General features: G+C 48.6%; 1 protein-coding gene and 1 long non-coding RNA gene across 20 annotated transcripts in view; one reads left to right on the top strand and one right to left on the bottom strand.

Moving 5' to 3' along the window:
- ZMYND8 (zinc finger MYND-type containing 8) overlaps nt 1-23,283 on the top strand; it is a 124,201-nt gene that overhangs the window by 19,553 nt on the left and 81,365 nt on the right. For 16 of the 19 annotated variants that reach the window (XM_081832621.1, XM_081832623.1, XM_081832620.1 and 13 more), the window contains one exon: nt 19,398-19,546. The exons of 1 other annotated variant lie outside the window; for it this stretch is intronic. In XM_081832621.1, coding sequence (XP_081688747.1) covers nt 19,398-19,546 — 149 coding nt within the window. Of the gene's footprint in view, nt 1-12,303; nt 12,408-18,399; nt 18,589-19,397; nt 19,547-23,283 lie in introns of those variants that run through there. 2 more of the 19 variants (XM_081832629.1, XM_081832619.1) reach the window with 2 other exon arrangements.
- On the bottom strand, nt 8,404-12,099 carry LOC145723785 (uncharacterized). The gene is made up of 2 exons (XR_014149054.1): nt 11,964-12,099; nt 8,404-8,909 (listed from the first exon to the last, which is right to left on the bottom strand). It is a non-coding gene; the product is annotated as an uncharacterized LOC145723785 (long non-coding RNA).

Here is a 23,283-nt window from a genome sequence, read left to right on the forward strand (position 1 = left end):
TTCTTTTAAAAAGTGAGCATCAGTATTTTTAACTCTATTTTGGCTCTTCTATAGCCTAAGAAGTACCATCCATGTACTATGCAACGGAAAGCATTTATTTGTGAGTTAGATTACCAGATTGTTCCTCTCCTAAGAAGATTTAAAATGTCCCGGAACTCTGAAGATGTTGGATAATGGCTTTCCAAATGAGAAATCTACCTTCTCTTGGCTGGAGTAGCATCTGCCGTGCATCTGTTCATGGGATCCTGTCGCCCTGTTCGTGCAGTTTCGTTTTGTGCTTTACTTGTGGAAAACTTTGTGTTTGCCCCATTTTCTTTTTTTTTGGCCCCATTTTTGAAACCTGACCCATGCTATATGTTTATGTCACTTCTGTTATTCTAGAAGACTGTGATCTAAAATGGACTGTTTTCAACTTTAGGTTGAAAAGAACCATCTCCTTTTCTTCCTCCAAATGCCTGTAGAATTAAGGTACCAGGTCCGAGGCCTTTTAGAGATCCTGGCACTTTTTTTTTTTTTTTTTTTGCCTGAAACTTTCAAATAGGTTTGCTCCCTTGATGATGGGTCCTTTACCGTTGACTTGAGGGGAGCAAGTTCGGAAAGCCCCCATCTCGTAGTTAGGGTGGAGTGTAATATCATAGGGTCCTCCTAGCCCGTACCCCAAGTTCGTTCTACCCACCTGCAGCTTTCCTGGGAACCTAGAAACCTGGCATTTCACAGACTTAAAAAAAAAAAAACAAAACAAAAACCAAGAACAAAAGCTTTATTGATATATAACTCACATATTGTACAAATCTCTATTTTAAAGAATACACTTAAATGGTTTTTGATATGTTCACAGAGTTGTGCAACCATCACCACAATCGATTTTAATATTTTCCTCATCCCAATAAGAATCCCCATCCCCATTAATAATCACTCCCCATTGTCTCTTTATCCCAGCCCCTGACATCCGCAAGTCTACCTTCTGTCTCTGTGAATTTACTTATTTTGGTTGTTTTATATAAATGAAGTCACAGAGTATATGACCTTTTGTGTCTGACTGACTTCTTAGGCTTAATGCTTTCAAGACTCATCCACATTGTAGCATATGTCAGGACGTTGTTCTTTTTATGGCTGAAGAATGCTCTATTATGGGTATATCACATTTTGTTTACCGACTCATCCATCCGTTCATAGACATTCGACTTGTTTCCACTTTTGGGTGACTCTGAATAAATGCCAATGTGAAAATTTTGTATGCGTTTTTGTAGGGATAGATGTTTTCATTTCTCTTGGTTATAAACGTAGGTAGGAGTGGGGTTCTGGGGTCCTAGGGTAAGTCTGTTTAGTGTTTTGATCAATGTATGGACTTTTGAGTACACTAAAGTCTCTCCCCCGTCTACCCTCTTGACCCTGCATGCTTTCTACTAGCCACTCTTCCCTGGCCTCTTCTTCAAAGCCATATTTCTTGGGAGACGTGTCTGTATTCATGTCATGGGTTCCTCACCTCCAGATTTGTCTTGCCAGCTCCATTGTGCCTTCTGCCTGGTCCCTCCATGTGAGTGTCTTACTGAGCTCCCTCACTGAGCTTCCTGCCGACTCCATGTTTGCTGCTCTTTCTGGTGGAGCTTTCGATACTCTGCCACCTTGATCTGACAGAGGTATTGGACATTGCCCTTCATTCTTCTCCTGGAAACCATCTCTTCCTTGGCTGTTCTTTTGCTACCTCAGTCCTGGTTTTCCTCCTCTTTCCCTGGTACCTTCTCAGCTCGTCAGCCATTAAATGTTGGCGTTGTAGAAAGCTTGGCCCTGGCCTCCTCTCTCCCAGGGTGTTCTCTCCCTGAGTGATCTCGCCCACATCTGTAGCTTTGTGACTCACACATTTTTTATTTCCAACCTAGATTTTTCCTGAGTCATGAGGCAGAAAGGGCCAGCTGCCTACCTGACCTCCCTACCTGTTGTTCATGGGTGTCTCGAACTCAGCGTGTCCCAAGCTGATTTCACATCTCAGCCTGCTCTCCTGCTGCCCACCCCTCCCATCCCCAACAAAACACCTGCTTCTCTACTGTGAGGGATAAGCCAGTATTCTGCCAGTTGGATAGGTCAAAGAGATGGGACTTAATTCTTAATTCTTCTGTCCTTTTGCCTTTTTGTGTCATTTTCTCACAGTGTTAGGTCCTAAATATCATTGTGTAGGTTATCACTCTTGGACTGCAGTGGCCTCTTAACTGGTCCCGAGGTCTCTGTCTACCCCCCAGTCCTTCTGAAAGGAACATCTCCTCTGGCTACCATCTCCTACTTGAAGCACTTAAAGAGCTCGCACTCCTTATAGTTTCAGGATGAAGATCAAAATCCTAAAATCCCCATGTGTTGGCCCCTGCCTACCCTTTAAGCCTTTCTCTGTGTTCCACTTTTCTCTCTTACTTGGGCCACACCAGTATTTGAGATTTCAGAGAGAGTGCTATCTCTAGCCACAGAGTCTTTGATCCTACCTGGGAGATACTCTGCTCTCCTCTCTCCTAACCTCCCAACCCCCCTGAGTCTAAGGCTCCAAATGAGGGTGGGTCCTGCCTTTTGTTTTTCTTGATCCCATTATGATCGGTGCCTCTTTTACTACCACTGTGCCTGTTCTGGTTGGTGTGCAGTAAATATTTATTTTGAACAAATGAGTGAATGGCTTGACTTTGTCTATCAGATGCATAGAACTTTTATCCTGGAAAACGAAGTAAAAACAGCCTTTCAGCTAGAGAGGGTGGCTTTGTTTCCAGCATAATCCGTGCCTGGAAATAATTACCCAAGCTCAGATGTCTGCTCTCTCTGAAACGATTGGTGGCCTGTCTTTCTTTCGCCCCAGGGACATAGCACTCTTTGAAATGGCCCCCTTCCCTCTGATTTCTTTCCTTCCCGAAGTATTAATACCACTCAGGTAGGGCCCTTTCCAAAACACAAGTCTGATTGTCCTGCTCTCCTGCTTTAAATTTCTAAGGGCTCCTGAAGACTACAGTCTTGAGCAGGGAGAGGTCCAAGGCCCTACTCCCTGTTCTTTCTAGACTTGGGTCAGCATCCCCGCAGACCTGCACGTTGCCCTGTGCAGCCTTCCAGCCCAAGTATCGGTCCTGGGATAGGTCAGGTTCTCTCCTGCTCCTTGCAGAGGCACACCTTTGCGGGTCCTTCCAGACAACTCTCCTAGGTGACTGCCTTGCCCTCACCTTCTCCACGTGCTTGGGGACCCAGCCCCCCCCCTCTTCTGAGCCTTCATTTATTCCTCCTTTAATGGAGTCCTTTGACTTCCAAAGCCAGAATCACCCTGGAAAGTCCCTTAAATTGCCCATAAAGTACAGTAATCAGCTCTGATCAGGCTTTTTTTTTTTTAAGATTTTTTATTTATTTATTTGACAGAGAGAGACACAGCGAGAGAGGGAACACAAGCAGGGGAAGTGGGAGAGGGAGAAGCAGGCCTCCCGCCGAGCAGGGAGCCCGATGCGGGGCTCCATCCCAGGACCCCGGGATCATGACCTGAGCCGAAGGCAGATGCTTAACGACTGAGCCACCCAGGCGCCCCTCATCAGGCATTCTTATACATACTAAAGGCTTGAGAATTTTCAAGCTAGGCTAAGGAAGGAACCAAAGGCAAGTCCATATACATATTTCTAGGCATCAGATCATTAATGCCTTGAAGACACTGGCCAAATCCCTCAAGTAGGGATGGGTGGAGGATTCTGAGGTATTCTGCTTTCTTGCCAGGCTGGCTCTCTTCTCTGTTGAATACAGAGCTTCTTACAGCAGCGCTGTCTGCTATATATGGCTGTTTAAATTTACATTAATTAAAATAAAAAAAAATTACAGTTGTACTAGCCACATTTCAGTTGTCCAATAGTCACGAGGAGCTGAGGCGGCCGTATCTGACTGCACAGGTACAGAACGTTCCCGTCATTATAGGAAGACCTATTGGACGGCACTACTCTGTAGCTTTAATATATTGGTGGGTGCTGAGCTGGATGCTGTGGGTGAAAACCTAGTCAGGGATCGGCCTAGCATAGAATATGCTGAATAAATAATTATGACATCAGAGATGAAGTTTTGCTTGATCAGACCCTCCTGGGCCTCTTGTTTTTTCGAAAACTTCTGCCAACAGAGAGCATGGCTGTCTCCCTATGTTCTCAAGTTGGCATTTCTTACCCAGGCCCCATTGAACTGAGTTTTTGCCAGGCCCTTTGGCATCTTGACACACTGGCTGGAGGCAGATACTGCAGGATATGCTGGGCCACCCTCTCCCTGGCCTCCCAAATAAACCCTCTGTTGCGGAATTCATTTACTTGTGCATCTCTTTGCCTAGATGGTTATGGGCACCAGGTCTGTGTCACCCTGACCACCATGGTGCTGGCGATTTATAGTAGCTGCTTAGTAAGTGGTTTTTTTTTTTTTTTTTTTTGGGAAAAAAAAATCTCTTCCAAAAAATATAAACTAATTAAGGGAAGAAAATGGATCATTGGATTTTCCTTTCAAACGATAAAGGCAGTGCATCTCTTTGAGACATCGGCAGCCCATTCCAAGGACCCAGAGGGGGTCCCGCAGGACACACCAAGAGGATCCTTGGCTTCCTGTAGGATAGAAATCAAATACAGCCGGGAGGAAGGGAGAGCAGAGTTTACTAAATAGTGTGAGTGATAGATTATAGCAGACTGAATGTGTGGGAGACTCCGAAAAGGAGAGGTGAGCCTCCCTGCCCCTTGGGGTTAGGGGTTTACATTGGAAAGGGGCCCAGGGTAGATGTTCCTTTAGGAATCCAGGGTAGGGTCCCATCAAAGGCACGAGAGTCAGGTGAACAATAGGTGTTATTCCATAAACCACAGAAGGCAGGGGTGTTGAGGCCAGGGTCGAGAAAGAGATTTGTTCGAAGCTAATGTCCTCGAGCTCAGGATCTGGTTCTTCTTAGATGTTATCAGGTTTTGGGGGCCTAGGACGAAACTCAGAGAATGATTCACTTTCTTGCTTCCCCCTTGAGACGGGGACATCACTTCTTTGGTTGACTCAGATGCAAGGTGAAATGAAGAACAGGAGTAATTTTTAGGGGCCTCGCAGAGAAACAGCAGAGATGGAGCCTTTTAGTCTCTTCTGCTTCCCTATCTCATTTGTAACAAGCCAGAGTATACAAAGAAAAAGCTAAAAATCTTCTCAAGCCAGGTAACCACTCTTAACAGTTTGATGTATTTTCATTTATCCTTTCTCACCCCTTATAAAAATATAAACTAACTTATACTATAGGGGCGAAAAAGTTCTCTCTTCTAGATTCATTGGCTGGTCTAATAATTGATGTCAGACAGATTAACAGGATGAAAACAAACAGAAGTTTATTAATGCATGTTTACATGAGAGAGACCCAGAAAAACGGAGTGACTCCCCAAAATGGCTAAAGCCATCACCTGAAACATAACGGTTTTCGGCTAAAGACAGAAGGTGTTGGGGGCGGGGAGTCTGTTAGGGGAGGTCCCCAGGAAAAGCCCAGTGAACAAGGGTCAGGTTGTTATGCAGATTTAAGTCGTTGTCTTCTCCATTGATAAGAGTTCCTAGAGATTTAGTCATTCCCCTTTTCCTGGTACAGCTGGGAGGACATTCTTACAAATTTTTCTGACGCACGTTAAATGTCTCTTACAAAAAGGTAATTTCTACTTGGTGTTTTCAGAGCTGCTTCTGTGTTTGCAGTTTCTTAAAAATAACCCACCTGAATTAATCCTTGTGCCAAAGAGACGTATTTTGGGGTGGCCAATCTTGCTCCCCTGCGGTATCATGATGGGGTTGAACGTCCTAGCAAAGCGTCCCTTAGCTCTTCTCCCCGTATTTGCCTTCTTGCCCTTCTTTGCTTACTCTGCCTTTAAGAGATTTTCAAGGTGAGATTTAATTAACTTGACCGTTAAAAGAGTAATGGAGACCTTGCCAAATGGGGAATTTCCTGTTCCATCCTAAGGGGGTGGGCAGCCTGGAGGGTGGTTTCATGTGGAAATGGGGACCCTGTGTGGCCAGATCTTCTGTTTTGTTGTCGTTTTTTTAAGAGAAGGTGGTAATCTGGATTTATTCTAGATGCTGTTTCCCCCAGTTTAAAATGTTGATGACTAAAATTTTAAACGTTACCACCCAGCTGTGAGTGGACTGAATTCAGCCTGTGGTCCTTCGTTGGGCCACCACTGGCCCAGGCCGTAGCTGTATACTGATGTCCTGGCGATTGCGCCCCATCTAGGTTACTGGATCATCACATCAGCTGTCACTAGGGCCCCCTTCCTAATAAGGCTGACCTGGTTTTGTCCTTCATCTCTTTAACCACCTCCAGTAACCATCCTATCCCCACACAGCAGGTGGGGGGCTGTCATTGAAACCAGGTTGCTATTTCTTGGGTTGGGACCAGAAACACTAGTTGGTGGGAATTGTTCAACACATACGTGTCTTTAGAGTCTAGACTCCTGTCAAGCCTGGTGAGGTAGAGACAGGACAGAGCAGATTTAGGTTCTCTCCACTCAAGCCCAAGAGCGGGATGGAGGGAAGATGAACCTGCCGAGCCCACACTTAAGAGAGGTGCTCGTGCTCCCCGTGGGTCCTTGCATCCTATTGCGGGGACAGAATCAGAGCATCCAGGCGAGGATTAAGGGACGGGTTGAAAAGAGATCCTCAGGCTTAAAAGGGTCTGTTGAGAAAAAGGGCAAAGTATCGGGACTAAAAAATTTGGTTAAATGGTCATCATAGTGGGGGGGGGTCTCTCAGCGGGGAGCGTGTTTTCCCTGGAGAAAGTCATTCCCCCTCTTTAACTCTAGATGACTCAGAGACAATAGCTCTCTGCAAGAAGAATGCAGAGCTGGGAAATAGGGGGCTTGTGAAAACCTCCTGAATTTCCCCCTGTGGTTTCTCAGTAATTGTGTTTAGCTGCGTGGACCCATCCTTCTCGGGATATAAATCCTTACTTAATCCCCTCCTTTTGGGGAAATGGGCTCTTTAGGCAAGAAACAAGAATGGCTGAGTCCCTGTTGAGAAGGGAATTTCCTTTGTAGTGCTCTGGTTTCTCTCTTTCGGACCCTGAAATGGCCAGGTCCTCTTTGGTGTCCCCTTCTCCGTTGACTTCACACCCCTCCTGCCTTCTTGGATTGCTGGGAGCAATTTTAGGCCGGGGACAGAGAACGAGAGTTTCCTGTGAGTCAGGGCTGCTGGCACACCTTGGACCTTTGCTAACCCTCTCCTGTTGCTCATTTACCTGGTCAGATGTGTGTCCTTGGGGACACCTCTGAGCCAGGCCCCAAGCCAGGCCCTGTGCCACGCGCTGGGCGACTGTAAAGAGTGACAGAAAAACCGAGACCGAGCTCACATTCTGGAAGAGAAACAAAAAAATAAGTGAAATCAGCAAAAGAAGAAAATAATTTTCGATAATTTTCAGTGAGAGATGATTGTAGTGAAGACAGCAAAAGCAACACACACACACACACACACACACCCACCCACCCACACTTCAGGATGTTAGGGGGCTGAAGGCTGCTGGAGGGTGAGGTTTGAGCTAAAAGCTGAAAGCTGCCAGGTATGGGAAGGTTGAGCATAGAACATTCTAGATGGAAGTGTCAGCAAGTGCACATTTTGTCTTGTGTGAGGCCATTGTGGTTAGGGTTCAATGGATGGAGGAGAGCAGGTAAGCCGGGCCAGATGCATGGGGGCCTCGTAGGTCTGGATAAGCTGTTGGGTGTCTACAGTAAGCTCCTCGAGTGGGTTTTAAGCAGGGGCTGCCCATCTTATTTAGATTTGAAGAAGGCTTCTGTCTAGGGGCATGTGAATTGTCCTGACACTTTGGCGCGAAGGTGGGACTGACCATGAATGGGCAGAAGATGGGCAGGGAAGGAACACCCCTTTGCAGAGCGCTTGCTCAGTGCCAGGCACCACGTAGGCGCACACCCTGCAAGTCTGGACATCCATTATACATTGTGCAGACTGCTAGGAATCTGAGGCCAGCTTTCTCACAGCCTTCGAGAGCCTCATTTGAGGAGGAGTCAGAGGGAAGTTGTTCTGTCGGGAAGGGTGTGGCAGGGTACTGAGGGCCACCTGGACTGTTGTGCTTTTATCAGGGAGGAAATCCTGAGCCCTGCAAGGATTTTGAGGCTTGGGGCGCCTGGGTGGCTCAGATGGTTGAGCGTCTCTTCAGCTCAGGTCATGATCCCAGGGTCCTGGGATCAAGTTCCGCATCGGGCTCTCTGCTCCTTGGGAGCCTGCTTCTCCCTCTGCCTCTCTCTCTCTCTCATGAATAAATAAATAAAATCTTAAAAAAAAAAATAAAAAGGATTTTGAGGCTTGGTTGAACCTGTGCCAGCCTGAGGACTTGCTGTGAAAGTTTGTGTCTCTCTTCAGTGAAACTTTTTTTTAAAGATTTTATTTATTTATTTATTTGAGAGAGACCAGGAGAGAGAACGAGAGAGTGCGAGCAAGCAAGAGCTGGGGGAGGGGCAGAGGGAGAGGGAGAAGCAGACTCCCCGCTGAGCAGGGAGCCCCAGGGAGCTGGACATGGGGCTCGATCCCAGGACCCTGGGATCATGACCTGAGCCAAAGGCAACTAACAGAGCCACCCAGGCGTCCTTCAGTGAACCATTTTTCAGAAACAGATGGGGAAGAGCTAGTCTGGTGCAAATCGGGGTGAAGGTAAGGAAAGAGTTGGGGAAGCCGGTTTGAGCTCTCACAGTAACGTGAGATGCCGTTCGTGCGGCGTGTGCTGTCTCCTTGAATTCTAATAACCCTTTTAGAAAGATTATACTAGCTGAATTAATGTAGGCGCAAAGAGACCAAGGAACTTGCCAGAGGATACACAGTTGGCTGGTGGCAGTGCTTGGAATCAGACCTAGTGGTATGGCTGCCGATCTCACACGCTGAACAACAGTGCTGGGTCGTCATTGGCCCACAGCAAGCACACCCTAGGTGATAAGAGAATTACAAGGTAGCATGGACAACCTTAGGGAAGGCAGTTGACCAGTGCAGTGAAGGGCCTTCGGGTGGGAGCCAGCTGCATGAGTCACCAGCATGCTGTGTTGGCCGGCATGCCTTTGAGCACATAAATGTGCTTCTCTGAGCCACATCTCTCACACGGGTGCAAAAACACCACCCCTACTCAGAGGGCGTTCTTCAGAGGATTCATCGAGTAGCCTCTCAGGAAATGGGCTTTGGCTCAGGTCATGATCCCAGGGTCCTGGGATTGAGCCCCATGTCGGGCTCCCTGGGGCTCCCTGCTCAGTGGGGTGAGGAGGATGATGTACTACTCATGAATCACACGAGCTCTGTTTGAGAAGAAAACAGAGGTATTTCTCTGGCCGGCTACACTCTTTCTTCTGACTTACACCGTTCACAGACTCCTGGTATTTCTCCTGCTCAGCTTTTTTCTATGTGTAATCAATCCGTTTCATATTCTATGTGGAATATATTTTCCATTCATTCTCTTTTGACCAGCCACTTCATTGTGAGCCTGTTTTCCTCTGGGCCTCAGTTTCTTCATCAGTAAAATGGGAATACTCAGTAAGTACCCTCTTGTAGAACCCTGGCCAGGAGTAAATAAATTGCTTGTGTTTAGAACAGGGCCTCAGAGTTGTGCTCGCTTCGGCAGCACATATACTAAAATTAGAACAGGGCCTCAGAGAAAAGTTGTCACCAAAAGGCAGCCATTATTATTATTATTATTATTATTTTTTTCTCTGTCTTCCCTCCAGGGCAGGGATCTTCCCCTGACAGTTCCCTTGGTAGGCTAGATGTCTAGTAGTTGCTCAGTGACTTTATTTGTTGACTCACTGGTTCCGTTGTTTTTTTTTTTTAAGATTTTATTTATTTATTTGACAGAGAGAGACACAGCGAGAGAGAGAACACAAGCAGAGGAAGTGGGTGAGGGAGAAGCAGTCTCCCCGCGGAGCAGGGAGCCCGATGTGGGACTCGATCCCAGGACCCTGGGATCATGACCTGAGCCGAAGGCAGTCGCTTAACCGACTGAGCCACCCAGGCGCCCCTGGTTCCGTTGTTTTCTTCTGTTTGAAATGTGCAGTCAGGGCCATCAGGTGAAATATTAGGCATTATTTTCCTTCTTAATGGATACGGATGCCTCCGTGGGTGGTGTATTTACACAAGGTTGGACTTGCCTGGCAGCTCATTGGAAGCTTCTTGACACCAGGATTTCTCAACCCCGACACTATGGACATTTTGGGCCTAATCGTTCTCTGTCGTGGGGCTGTCCTGTGCCCGGTAGGGTGATCAGCAGCATCCCTGCCTCCCACCCACTAGATGCCAGGAGCACTCCTTCCTTTTTCTAGTTGTGACAACCAGAAATGTTTCGTGACATTGCCAGGTGTCTCCTGGGGAGACCTCATGGGAACCACTGCTTTCCGCTGTTCTAAGCACCCGAGCCCCCTCCAAGTGGCTCCTGATGAATGCTGGGGGCATGTCCTGAGCTGTTCCCGTGTGTGCTGGGTGCCGGGGATGCAGATGCAGACCCTGGCACAGAGTGAGAGCTTCATTTTCTCATGGCCACTTAAAAGCATTTTCAATAGTTCAATACGTGAACATGTTCAGAAAGAACCGAAGGAGGAGTCCAGCGTCTCCTGATTTCTTGGGTGTTCCTCCAGGCCTTTGCAAACCCAGAGCCTACACAGCCCCAATTTCTTTCACTCAGGTCTATTTCTGGCCTTTTTTCACTTAGATTTTTGTTCCATGCCAGTACTTAAAGATGAGATTTCTTTTTCGTTCCGTTTTATGGCTGCATGACCATTTTTTGCATTTCAGCCTCCTGGTGCTGACATTAAAGTTGCTGCCCATTTTTGACTTCACAGGCTGTGCCAGTCTGCCGTCCTGTGCCCTCCTGAGCTGGGGGGGTGGGGGGGGCTTGCACAGGACATGTTCTTAGGACCCCTCACTGATACCCAGGCCGCGTTAAGCATCCTTTTGACCAGGGTAACATGGGCGACATTTTGGGCCTGAAATCCTTGCTGCGTCAAAGGACCACAATGAGCTGGCTGTCGAGGGCCTGTCCCCTCTTCCCCGGTGTCTTAGCACTTTCCCTGTCTTCATTGAGGTGACTTCCCGAGAGAGGCCAGCCCCACGCCCAGGGTGTGTGGGGAGCGCCGCCTGGTTACCAGCGGCACCCCTTTCTTCATCTGAGCCTCTTCATTTCCCTTCTCTCAGCGCACTTCTTCGCATCCGCTGCCGCAGGCAGAGTCGCTTTTTTATTTCTGAGTTGGCTCTCTGCGGGCCGCTGTTCCCTGCCGCCATTTGAAAGCCACCCACCAGCACCTGAGCTTTCTAGAACCTGAGCTGGGCCAGAGGGTGGGACCAGGCGCAGCCTGGATAAATAATGCAAGCGGTTTCCGCCACCAGAACTGGCTCCTCCCAGGAGCCCTCCCCCTCGGCCAGCTACGTAGCAAAGGCCAAAGGCAACCGGTTACTCCACGCTTTTCTTTGTGGTGACCTGGCAGAGTTAAGGGCCTCAACTATGTACACACGTTGGATGCATGCAGCCTTTTGGGCCTGGGCCTGCTGAGGGGGTGGGTAGGGTGCAGTGGTTTCTGGTCTGAGGTTGGGCCCTGCCTCCCCCCTGCTTTGTGCAATGTGAAAGAGCTTGGCATTCTTGAATCAGGAAATTCCTGTAGAGATGTTGTCGGTTTTCCAGAAGGCCTCATCCCAGCAGAGGGGGAGAAGGGGCTGGGTGGTTGCGGTTGCCTCTAGTTGAGGGCAACACAGTGAATTCATTTGTAAATCAGGCTCTTTTCCCTGGATGGCGGCAATTTCAGTCCTGCCCGGGGAGTTTGGAGGTTCACCTTTTACATATGAATGTGCTGTTTCATTACCCCGTCTGCCTGATTTTCAGGGAGGGGACTGTGAAGGGGAGAAATAGGCTGACACGGGGTAGCGGGAGGATGGCTTTCTCGGCTCTAGGAGAGACATGTGAGAAGTAATTTGAAAATTATTTAAAAAAAAAAAAAAGCCCCAAATACCTTCACATACAAACCACCACACTCCCTTCGGGACTTCTCGCTCCAGCCTGCGGGACAACGGCCGTTCGTTGCGTTTATTCCCACCCGGTGAAGTAAATAGTTCTTGGGTGCAGTGTACCAAGGACTCTGAGCTTAGCCGAGCTGCTGGCTGTCGAGGGTGATAAATTAGAGCCGAAAGCCTGGGGACATGAAGGCGCGTCCCCTGCCTCAGACTGCCTAACTGCAGAGAGGTGAGGGTGACCTTGTGCTGGGCCACCTAGTGCGTACAAGACAGGGGCTGGCCTGGTAAGTGGTGACTCTTAGCCTGTCCTCTCTGCTTCTTCCTCCTCCCCCTGGGAGAGGCTGCTGAGGATCCGGAAGCAGGAATGTCTGCCGGGTGAGAGCCTCAGTTTTCTTTCAAAGAGAGGGGAGGCCCTCTGAGCCGCAGAGCTTTCTCAATGGCAGGTAAGCGCCCCTTCCCAGGGTTACCTGTCCCTCGCTAGCTTCGCCTCCGAGGTGCTCGGGATCCCTGCTACAGTGACATTTCCCCCAAGTTGAGAATGACCCCTTTGTTCCACGGCCTCATTTCCGTGGCCAGCCCTTCTTTTCCTGGTTCGGGTGAGAAGTTCATATTCTCAGGCAGGGAGGCCTTGGAGAAGCCCGGCTTGTCTGGAGGAGGCTCTAGCCTGTCTTCAGGGGGGTGCGGTTCTAGATATTCTGTGAGTGACCGGATTATTCGTTTTCACTCCTGTGTTCCTCATGGCTTGGGTATTATCTGCTGGGAGAAAAATGCTCCCCCTTCTCTCTCGTCCCCATCCTTCGCTCCCCATTTCTCATTTCTGCTCTGGGCCTGAGGGAAAGTCCAGGCTCTGGTTTCATGATGATGCACTTACTGGCAGGAGAGGGCCCTCTGATTCCTGGGGAGGGAGCCTGCGTGGGTACCCGCTCTGTCTTTGGGCAGCACGTTGAGAGGATTAACCGTGCTGCGCTTTGCCGTTGCTGGGAGAGCAGCGAGAGTGGTCCTGTTTGAAGTAGGCTGTGGAGACGGCGGGCAGTGACCGGGAGCGCCGTCTGCGAGTGCCCTCGGAGCCCGAGCCCGCGCAGGCCTCTGCTGCTGACCGTGCCGTCGCGGTTATGGGAGACAAGCCGGACTGCTCACAGTCCGATTGAAATGCAGAAGTCATGTCTTGGGCTCGGTCCGGTCTCCATGTTAGATAGGCAGGCCGGCCGGCGTTTCCGTAACTCTGACCTTAACAGGCTCTTCTGAGCGAACTAGGCCTGGTTTTGCAACGGAGGGGTGGGGAAGGAGGAGGAAGAGGAGCAGGAGGAGGGATGATTGTTGGTTTGAAAAAAAACAGCTGTCATCGGGGCGCCTGGGTGGCTCAGTGGGTTAGCCTTCGGCTTAGGTCATGATCCTGGGGTCCTGGGATCGAGTCCCACATCGGGCTCCCCGCTGTGCGGCTCTGCGGGAGAGCCTGCTTCTCCCTCTCCCTCTGCCCCTCCCCCCCGATTGTGCTCTCTCTCTCTCTCTCTGTGTGTGTGTCAAATAAATAAATAAATAAATAAATCTTTAAAATAAAAAAAAAAAAAGAAAACACATGCTCCTAACCACTGTGGTGACCCGGTTTATCAGAATATGTGCTCCAACTTCCATGTGGGGTGGCCAGCTTGTCCCACGTTGTGTGAGACTGTCCGTCTCTTGTGGCCCACGATGCCCGTCTGCTTGTTGAGTGGGTTTCTCTTCATTCAGGCCTTGCAGGCTCGCCGTCCACATCATGAAGGACATTTAACACCCACAGAAACACACCACAGGGCTGATCCTCCTGGGGAGGTGCCTGGCCGTTCAGCTAGGCCCTTTCCCTCTCCTGAGGAGACAATTCCCTGTCATGGTGTGTCATTTCCCAGACTCTGGAGAATGTCAAAGGCCGTGACTCAGGTGCCGGATGTGGGGGGTGGGGGTGGGGGTGCCTGCCGGGGCTGAGTCTGGCGGGCCTGGGTGGAGATTGGAAGGGGGGCGTGGGGGGAGAGGAAATGACCTCGCAGGCCCCCTGCCCCCAGCCTGTTTTGTGGCCTGAGCCTGAGCTAAGTTCTGGTGCCACCATGGGGAGGGGAATGTGCTTCCTAGGGAATATAACCACCCCACTGACCCTCAGGCCACCATCTGCAGTTGTGACGGAAAAAGGCCACACGAGAGTGTGCTTGTAAACATAGACCCTGTGTGAAGAGGCCATCTTGCTACAGAGCTGAGGCCGGCCTCTCCCCGGCGTGGGGCCATGTATGAGCCTCCTAGTCACATCACCTGGGTTCAAATGCCAGCCTAGCCACTTGTGTCATCTTGGGCAAGTGACTTAAAGGGAAATACACCGAAGGCATTTTGAACAAGGCCCCCCTACGTTGTACGTAATAAGAGAAAGCCTCAGCTGTTAATACTCGTGGCTCAGGAAAGCTAAGAGGCTGGGTTATCTTGAAGTTTGGTGTCCCTTAGGTCAGGGGACATTGAGGAGGGGTGAGTGGGATTATTTTCTGGCAGTTCACAAGACACAGGTTGGAGAAGGATCTCATCACATGCTTGGTTCTTAATACCCAGTAGGCCTTCCCATATTATTAAGATTTCACTGTAATGTCGCAGGAGGGGAAAGTTCCGCTGTTTCCTGCTCCATGCCAAGCTGTTCTCCTGAGTCACCGCTCTGTCCTTTGCCTGGAGGAGTTGTCCTCCCTTGCCCACATTAACTCCTTCAGAACCAGACTTATTTTGGGGGAGAGGGGTTAGGAGGCAGAGGGTCACTGGTGGGCCAGTGCCGTAGCGGAATCACGGGCCCTGCTACCTCACAGAAAGGACTTTCAGATCAAGGGTGAGCCATTTCCTTGGTGATTCAGTCTACGGTGGCTGTTTGTCATCTTTCCAAATTTATAGATGAGATGTGTTTAGCAATAAGTCCTTGTCAGAATTAAATCATTAAAGAAGGGAAAAAAAAAACCCAACTTGACTCAGCTTTCTGGAAAAGGTCCTACACAGGCGGCTTTGTGGCAATGACTACAGCAGAGCCCACACCCACCATTCTGTCACCACCCCAGGCCTGGGAGTGGGCAGATTTTTAAGTCAGAATGCTGACCTGCTCCCTCATACTTCCGAAGGACTGTGAATCCAGTTGGTATTTCTCACTTTTCTCCTTAGGAGCCTCACTGAAAGCCTCTGCCTTTGACAGATTTGTGTGTTGCTGGGATCCTGTTCCACTCCTGACCCTTGGACGCGGCCGACAATCTCTCATTAACTCTGGAGGGAGTCTGTGTGTTTGTAGCCAGGAACAGAATTGGGGTTTTTGTGGTTTGCAGGGATTAGAAGGTTAGGGTCCTCTTAAGTACGGGCAGCCTTTGGTCGGACCCCTCCTCGCGGAGCAGGTCGCTGGTTTCCCCTTTGGTTTCCTGCTGGGCTGGGGCAAAATGCTGTCTCTGCCTTATATTGCTTATGTGTATTTCTCCCCTCTCTCCCCTGGAATTAACGAATTTCAAAGTTCAAAAGGGACCCTAAGATCGTCTAGTTCTGTAGTTTTAATCTTTAGCGTTGATGACGCCCTTGGGAAGATAGATTAGGCATGGCCCTCTTCCCAGGAAATTGTGTCCTTGTACAGAACCATGGCATGTGGTTCGTGGGTCCCTGGAGCACTTTCACGGACTCCACGTGAGAAGTTCTGGTCTGGTCCCTTCCTCCCTTCTCCCATTTTGCAGACGGAGGCTGGCCTGGAGTCTTCTCCTATTGAGCTGTCTTTATTCTCTTGCCTTGCCTTCTTGCTCGGCTTCTGTTTCCTCAGCCCCAGACCGAGCCCGCAGGTGGCGGTGGGTCAGGAGAGGAGATGGGCTTTACCAGTGTGGAACAGGATTCGCTGCACTTGAGAACTTCTATTGCATCCCCCAAACACACATCCTAGAGCACCTGAAACCAGCGTGCACCCGAGTTCTCTGGAGGGCTCCTTAAACCACGGATGGCCAGGCTGTCCTCTAGAGTTTTTGATTTGTAGCTCTGGTGTAGGGCCTGAGAATGTGCATTTCTTAAAATTCCCAGGCGGTGCCACTGGGGCTAGTGTGGGGACTACTCTTTGGGATCCATTGTCCCAGGGGGTCTCAGCCACAGGTAGGTAACTTAGGCTGGTCCAACGAGGGGCTGGTGTCCTTTCTGGCTCCCAAAGGCTGGCTACGTATTGGCTGGGCTGTGTTGATCATCTACCATGTTTTCTTGTTCTAGCCCAGTGATTCTTCAGGAGGCTGGTACCACCCCTCTGTGAGTGTTTGGGAAGTACGTGGGGTGCTTTTTGTTGTCATTGTGTTTGGGAGTACTGCTAGCAGTGAGTGGGAGGGTGCCCAGGTGGTCCTTGCAACGAGGAAAGCTGTCCCTTACAAAATGCACTGTGCTCCATGAAGAAACATGGAAACACACGACTTGTTTTTGTCCCGAATGTGCCCCTAACTTTTTTGCTGATGTGTCTTTGCTAATGTACTTTCTTCTTTAAAAATCTACCCACAGGGGCGCCTGGGTGGCTCATTCAGTTGGGCATCTGACTTTTGATTTCGGATCGGGTCATGATCTCTGGGTCATGAGATTGAGCCCCATGTCATGCTCCACACTCAGCATGGAGTCTGCTTGGGGTTCTCTCTCCCTGTCCCCTACTCCCCCCCGACCCCGTGTGTGCTCTCTCTCTCTTAAATAAATACATCTTTAAAATAAATAAATAAATAAATAAATAAATAAATAAATAAATAAATAAATCTTTTAAAAAAATGTACCCACAAATGAAACAAAACTTACCAAATACCAAAAGCTTTGCCCAGTTGCTTTCAATTTTGGGCTGGCCAAGGTGCCATTTCTTCTGGGATGCATCTCCTTGGGGCCCCCAAAACACCTTTCTGTTTTTTTATTTTTTTTTACTAGGCTCCACTACCCAGTGTGGAGTCCAACATGGGGCTTGAACTCACAACCCTGAGATCAAGACCTGAGCTGAGATCAAGAGTTGGATGCTTAAGCAGCTGAGCCACTGAGGCGCCCCAACCAGAACACCTTCCTAAAACACGCATATTCTGACACTTGAGCAGGGTTATTTGGGTTTATCAGCTCCATGTTGAACAAATCCCAGACTGTGGTCCCTAAGCCTGTGGTGATTGGTCCATCTGGTTGGTGCCATTGTTTATCCTGAATCAGGCCTTCATCATTTGCTCATTCCTGGCTTTGGTTTGCACTTGCTGCTTTTTTATGTGCTACTGACCTTCCTAAATACCTCACTTTAAATTTATTCTGATAAAGTAGTCTATGCTCATGATAAATAAAGTACACAAGGGTACACAGTGAAAAATAATCCCTCCCCCACCTCCTGCATGTTTTCCTCCCCTGAGACAGCCGCTAGTCCCAGTTGAGAGCTCTGTAGTAGTTTTGTGTTCCTCTGGGAATGTTCTAGGCTTGTGCAAACTTAGATATCTAACATTGTTTTTGGGGTGTGTGTGTCAGTGTGTTAATGGTGCTAGATATGTGTTGCTCTTTTAACCAGATGCAGAAGCTTGGAGATAGTCACGCATCTGTTTGCATAGAGGTGCTTCCTTATTCTTAATGGCTGTGGAATATTCCACTGTATGAGGGGGCGCCTGGCTGGCTCACTTGGTAGAGCATGCGGCTCTTGATCTTAGGGTTGTGAGTTCAAGCCCCACATTGGGCATAGAGATTGCATAAAAAAAAAAAGAACGTTGCACTGTATGGCTATGGAATGTTATTAGACCAGTCCTCGATTTGTGGACATTTTAGTCCTTTCCAGGTGTGGGTTCATCACCCAGTGCCTTATTTGAATCATCTTAGGGTCGCTTTGCTCCCCGTGACTGTATCTATAGCATGTGTTTCTAGGTGGAGGAGGTGAGTCTTCACGGATGAGGGTGGAGTGGGGTAGGGATCTCTGTTGGGCATGAGAGAGAGGAGGTTCTCTCTAGGGGAACACCAATCCCAGGCTGCACCTTTTTGATGAGTTTTCCTGCTAACTAGCTGTGGTGTGCCTCTGGGCCATCCCTTTGGGCTCTCTGGGCCTCCACTTTGAAGTCTGTGGGATGATCCTCCAAACTCTGGGGTCTGTTCTCCCTCAAGGGGCCTGTGGTTAGCATTTAATTTCCTCTCGGAACGATGTGTCAGTGCAGCACGCGGAACGCTTGTTCGGGATTTTTCTGAAGTTGCCTGCTGAGAGTGGAGCGTTCGATCCTGTGGATCGGTTTTTGCAGAAGTCGTTCACTGTCTCCTTTAGTGAGCCTGCTTGGAAGATGCTCTTTCAGGCGGAAGGAAACCCCTAGGAGGCCTCGCATGTGTCCGTACCAGACTGTTTTCATCTGCCCCAGCGGCCCCTGTCCACACACAGAGGTTGGTGACGCATGGCGCATCCCGCGTGCTGGGGCTTGCCCGCAAGTTAAAACCGGAGGAGGCGCGTCGTCAGGTTCGCTTTGGGGATAGTCGTCCTTCTGGATTCCACATCCCACCCCATCCCCTGTGCTCTCACGTAGCTGTCTTTCCTTGTGCCTGTAATGTCTCTTTCTCAGAATGTAAGGCGCGCCACTCTGGGCCCTTATTTCGCGCCGACGCTAATGAGACAGCCAGCGGGCATGGAATGGACCCAAGGCCTTGCAGGTGAAGACGGGTTGGTGGTGGAAGTGTCTGGGTTTAAATGAGATGCTGGGAGAGTCAAAATGGGAAGGAATGAGTCGGCGAGGGTGGGCGGCTGGCATGTCTCAGAGGAGAATCAGGGAGAACGTCATTTGTGTCTGTCCCTTTGGAGGAGAGTCACAAGCAAGCATAACACAGTAAATGTTGTCGTCTTCCATAAAGAAGTATGTGTGCCTTCGATTTCTGGAAGTGTGTGGCCTCACTGGTCTGTCTTTCTTGGTTTCCTGGCCGTTGCCGTCAGGTGCGGGTATGGAGAAGAAATATTTTGGGATGAGGGACGGTACTGATGTCTGTGTGACACAGCTCGTGGTGGCTGGGTCATGACCTGGTCAACGGGGACACAGTAGAGAAGGGTGGGGATTTTGGCAAAATGGAGAGCACATTTCCGACTAAAAGTGTCTCACTGGTTGGTAGACAGATCAGTCTGGTGCCATAACGCCATGCAGGCCCTGATTTGTGTGTGTTCTGTTTTGCTTTGTTTGTTTGTTTTTAAGAGAAGCCAGAAGTCTAGGTGATGATGGGAAGTTTCTCGATTTTTATATTCTGGCAGTGAATTAAACTTTTAACAAAAATGGCATGTAGGCTGAAGGAAGTGTCTGACCTTTGAGACCATTAACCAAAGGGATGGGGTGAGAGTATTCTAGGAGGACGAACGAACACTACAGTGGCATTGGGCCTGGGACAGAATGCCTTGTGTCCCACACACCCCCTCCCTGGGGGGCCTCGGCCTCCCTGACTGCTTTAAAATATGTGGTCCTGTGTGTCTCTTTCAGATCCTGGCTCCACAGAGAGAACAGCCCAGAAAAGAAAGTTCCCCAGCCCTCCGCATTCTTCCAATGGCCACTCGCCACAGGACACATCCACAAGCCCCATTAAAAAGAAAAAGAAACCCGGCTTACTGAACAATAACAATAAGGAGCAGGTAAAGGGCCGCTGGGAATGGCGTCCACACCAGCAGGACAAAGGCTGTAGTGAGCAGCACTGTAGCTTTCCGGGTGTTGCTGACAGCCCGTGTTCTTGGCATTTAGCAAGCTGCCTTGCTCTAGCTGTTATTTGCATAGGACAAGAAGGGCAGCTCAAAATGGGTCTGTGTAGAAATTTCCAGTGGCTTTTTAAGATCGGTTTTGGGGACAGGGCAGTGACCCAGATGAGCTTGAAGATACCGTGCTGTAGGATTTGGGGGTCTTCCTTGGATTTCCTTCTTACACTCTACTGCTGTTTCCCCATGTGGCTGGAGGAGTTTTTCCTTCTAGGCCATGCCAGTAGGATTGTGCTGAGCTCTGCCTGGAGGTGGTTACAGGGCTGAGGCAGGCTCCCTCCTGGTCTCAGCTTTCTCATCTGTAAAATAATCGGTTTAGGTCTGTGGTAACACAGCTGCTGTCTCTACCCATTGCCCACTGTCCTCTTCGGTAATTGGTCAGCCTTTTGTCTCACTGCGCATCAACCCTGGGGCGACAGCAGTCTTTTCTAGACCCCTTCCTCCTTCTGCAGCCAAGACCTATCAACTAGGTCGGAATATCCATTAGCCATCTTAGATCTTAAGAGATCTAGCTTTAAAATTCTCTGATGCAGGCTAGATACTCTTATGATTTAAAAAAAGCTGCTTTAGTGGGCCACGAGGTCAGATCTCCTAGCATTGGAGGAAACAGGTTGCCCCATGGTTCTGCTAGCATTTCAGTAGGGATTCCTCGGGATGCATTCATCCGTCTTGCGCATTACGGGAGTGCCGAAGTGGGCCCTGGGGATTGGAGGTTGAATAAAAATAAGGTTGTTGCTTTCATGGGAAGAAACCTAGCAACAGTTAAATGCCCCGAACTGGGAGAGAGCTGCATTTCTGCACACGAATCTATTTCCATTCTCAAAATTATATAGTGAGATGCCCGCTCTGCTTTGCTGGGTGTCTGTGGGCAAGTTAACCTCTTTGTGCCTAGTTTGCTCATCCACTGAAACGGGAGTAATAGTACCACGACGAATTTCACAGGGTTGTGGTGATGATGTCAATCATAATAATAAAAATTAAGCCAGGCTCGACACTAAGTGGAATAATCACACAAACTGTGTGTGAAATAATGAAACGACAGCTACAGAAATGTTCTAGATCTGTGCTGTTCGGTATAATAGCCACAAGCCACATGTGGTCATTCAGCACCTGCAAATGGCAGATGTGACCCAGGGTCTGGGTTTTTTTTTTTTTAACCCAAAATTTTTTTTTTAAGTTTTCATTTAAATTTCAGTTAGTTAACATACAGCGTAATGTTAGTTTCAGGTGTACAGTATAGTGATTCAGCACTTCCCTACAATACCCCATGCTCATCACAGTAAGTGCGTTCTACTTCATCTACTTCATCCCCACTCCCCCGCCCACCTCCCCTCTGGTCACCAGCAGTTTGTTCTCTGTAGTTAAGAGTCTGTTTCTTGGAGGAACTGAATTTTTAATTTAATTTTAATTTAAGTGACTGCCTGTGGCTTATAGCTACTGTGTTGGATAGTGCAGGTCTAATGAGTTGGGAATCCCGTTAAAAGAGAAGAAACAGGCGGGTCCTAAATAAATTTCCAGGGGGATTGAGAAGCGTATATGACGGTGCTGGTGATACTAAGAGACATTGGTTCACCATGTGCCACTTCCTCTTGTAAGGCATTTTTCTGTGTTCATGTTTATAATAACCCTGTGGGAAAGGGCTGTAATTGTGTCCATCTTACAGATGAAAACACAGAGGTTCAGAGAGGTTAAGGTGTCTCCTCAAGGCCTCAGAGCGAAGCAGAAGCTGCCTTTGAGCTTAGGTCTGCCCGTCTGGCTTGAAGTGCTGACGACCCATCCCTTTCACCCAGGAGCCATCCCATAGCTGCTGACAGTGAAGACTAAGAAACACAAAGGGGTGCCTGGGTGGCTCAGTCAGTTAAGCATCGGACTCTTGATTTTTGGCTCAGGTCCTGATCTCAGGGTCCTGAGGTTGAGCCCTGCCTCGGGCTCTGCACTGGGCGTGGATCCCATGAGATTCTCTCTCTCTCTTAAAGAAACAGAAACAGGAAGGCCACAGATAATCCCCAAACCTTAACTTAGGTATTAATTTAACTTCCTGGGCAAACCCTCCCTTACCAGGTACCAGGAGGGCATGAGGCAGATAGTGTCCCCTCTGTTCAGAAAGCCTTCTCCTTTGGCCTCTGCCTGTGTATGCACACATGCATCATACTTTTTTGAGTTCCTACCCGTCTTTTAAGGAACTGGCTTGTACCTCTCTTTCTGGAAGCTGATCAGCCTGCGTAGTCCATGTATCTTCTTCTCTCCCTTCCCCATCCATGTGTTAGGGCCATTTCTGTAACACTTACAGCCCGTGACCACAGTGACACATTTATCAGTCCGTGTCCCCTTCTGGACTAGCAGCCTCAAAAAGTGGCCAGTGTCTGGCGGCTGCTGTAGCCGCAGGGTGGGGGCTCGTGAATCCACAGTGCGCTCTGGGTGTGGAAGAGAGGAGACTCGGAGGAGCTGGACATGGGGCATGATTATGCTCCTGAATAATCTGTCATCTTCAGTATTGATAGAAGAGTTTATGGGACCGTTGCACAGGGGAAGTTCGGTCCTGACCTAGAGATCTGGCTCTTTCTAGCCCCACTGCATCTGGGAGACTCACTGTGGGACCATGTCACTTGCTGGCCCATCTTTGAGATTCATTTACCTTGTAAAGTAGGGGTTTGGGCTGGAAACATCATAAGGTTGATCGTAGGTTTGTTTTTCAGCCCTAAAACTCCCTGGGGCCGAACAGTAAGGAGTTGGCAGAGGAGAAACGGGCTTAACTGCAAAGAAATGACATTCCTGACCCTTGACCCCATAATTTATTCTAGCATATAATATTTGCATGGTGGCGGCAGCCTCCCTCCTGCAACAATCTGTTTTTCCTTAAGGGGAACTTAAATCCCTTTAAAAAATTCCTCTGGACACTTTCCCTTTCTTCTTTCTTTTTAGAATTTTATAGCATTACAAAATTACGGAATTAAAAGCAAATTGTAGGTCTGAAAGTGCTGGGTTTTACCAGTAGTATAATTTGTTAGTCACCAACATTTGAAGATCATGAGATTTCAAATAACAACTTGTATTTTGGGTTCTTACAAAAACTCAGAAAAATCCGGCAACAGCTGCAGTGGGCTAGAGCCTGCCCCTTTAGACACAGGGCCTCTGTGCTCTAGTTTTTCCACACTCCCCACCCCTCCCCAGTGTCACACCCTGCCGACTTGGCTCATACCTTCTGCCTCTGGCTCTTTTAAGAGTTCAGATACCTTTGATTTTTGGCATATACCAAGATTCTTCTCCCCTTCCTCTCAATTATAATTTCTTTTTTGTGTTCCAAAAAAAAAAGAAAGCTTTTCTTGTTTTATAAAAACAAAAAAACCCCCATATTTTCCCATTTTTGGTAGACTTCTTATTAACCAAGTGGAGATAGGAGTTGAATTTTTAAGGTTGGACCTTATTTCACCCATTTTTCATATACTAGGAATTCAGTAATTTTAGGGGAGTTGTAAGAGGAACTTTAAAACACACTTTGTTTTTTGGGAAAAAAGTATTTAAGGCTTATAATTATTTATTTTTTTTTTAAAAGATTTTATTTATTTATTTGACAGAGCGACCACAGGCAGGGGGCGTGGCAGGCAGAGGGAGAGGGAGAA

The sequence above is a fragment of the Leptonychotes weddellii genome, chromosome 10 (assembly GCF_054177405.1).
Source record: "Leptonychotes weddellii isolate Sample4059 chromosome 10, ASM5417740v2, whole genome shotgun sequence".
Classification (NCBI taxonomy): Eukaryota; Metazoa; Chordata; class Mammalia; order Carnivora; family Phocidae; genus Leptonychotes; species Leptonychotes weddellii.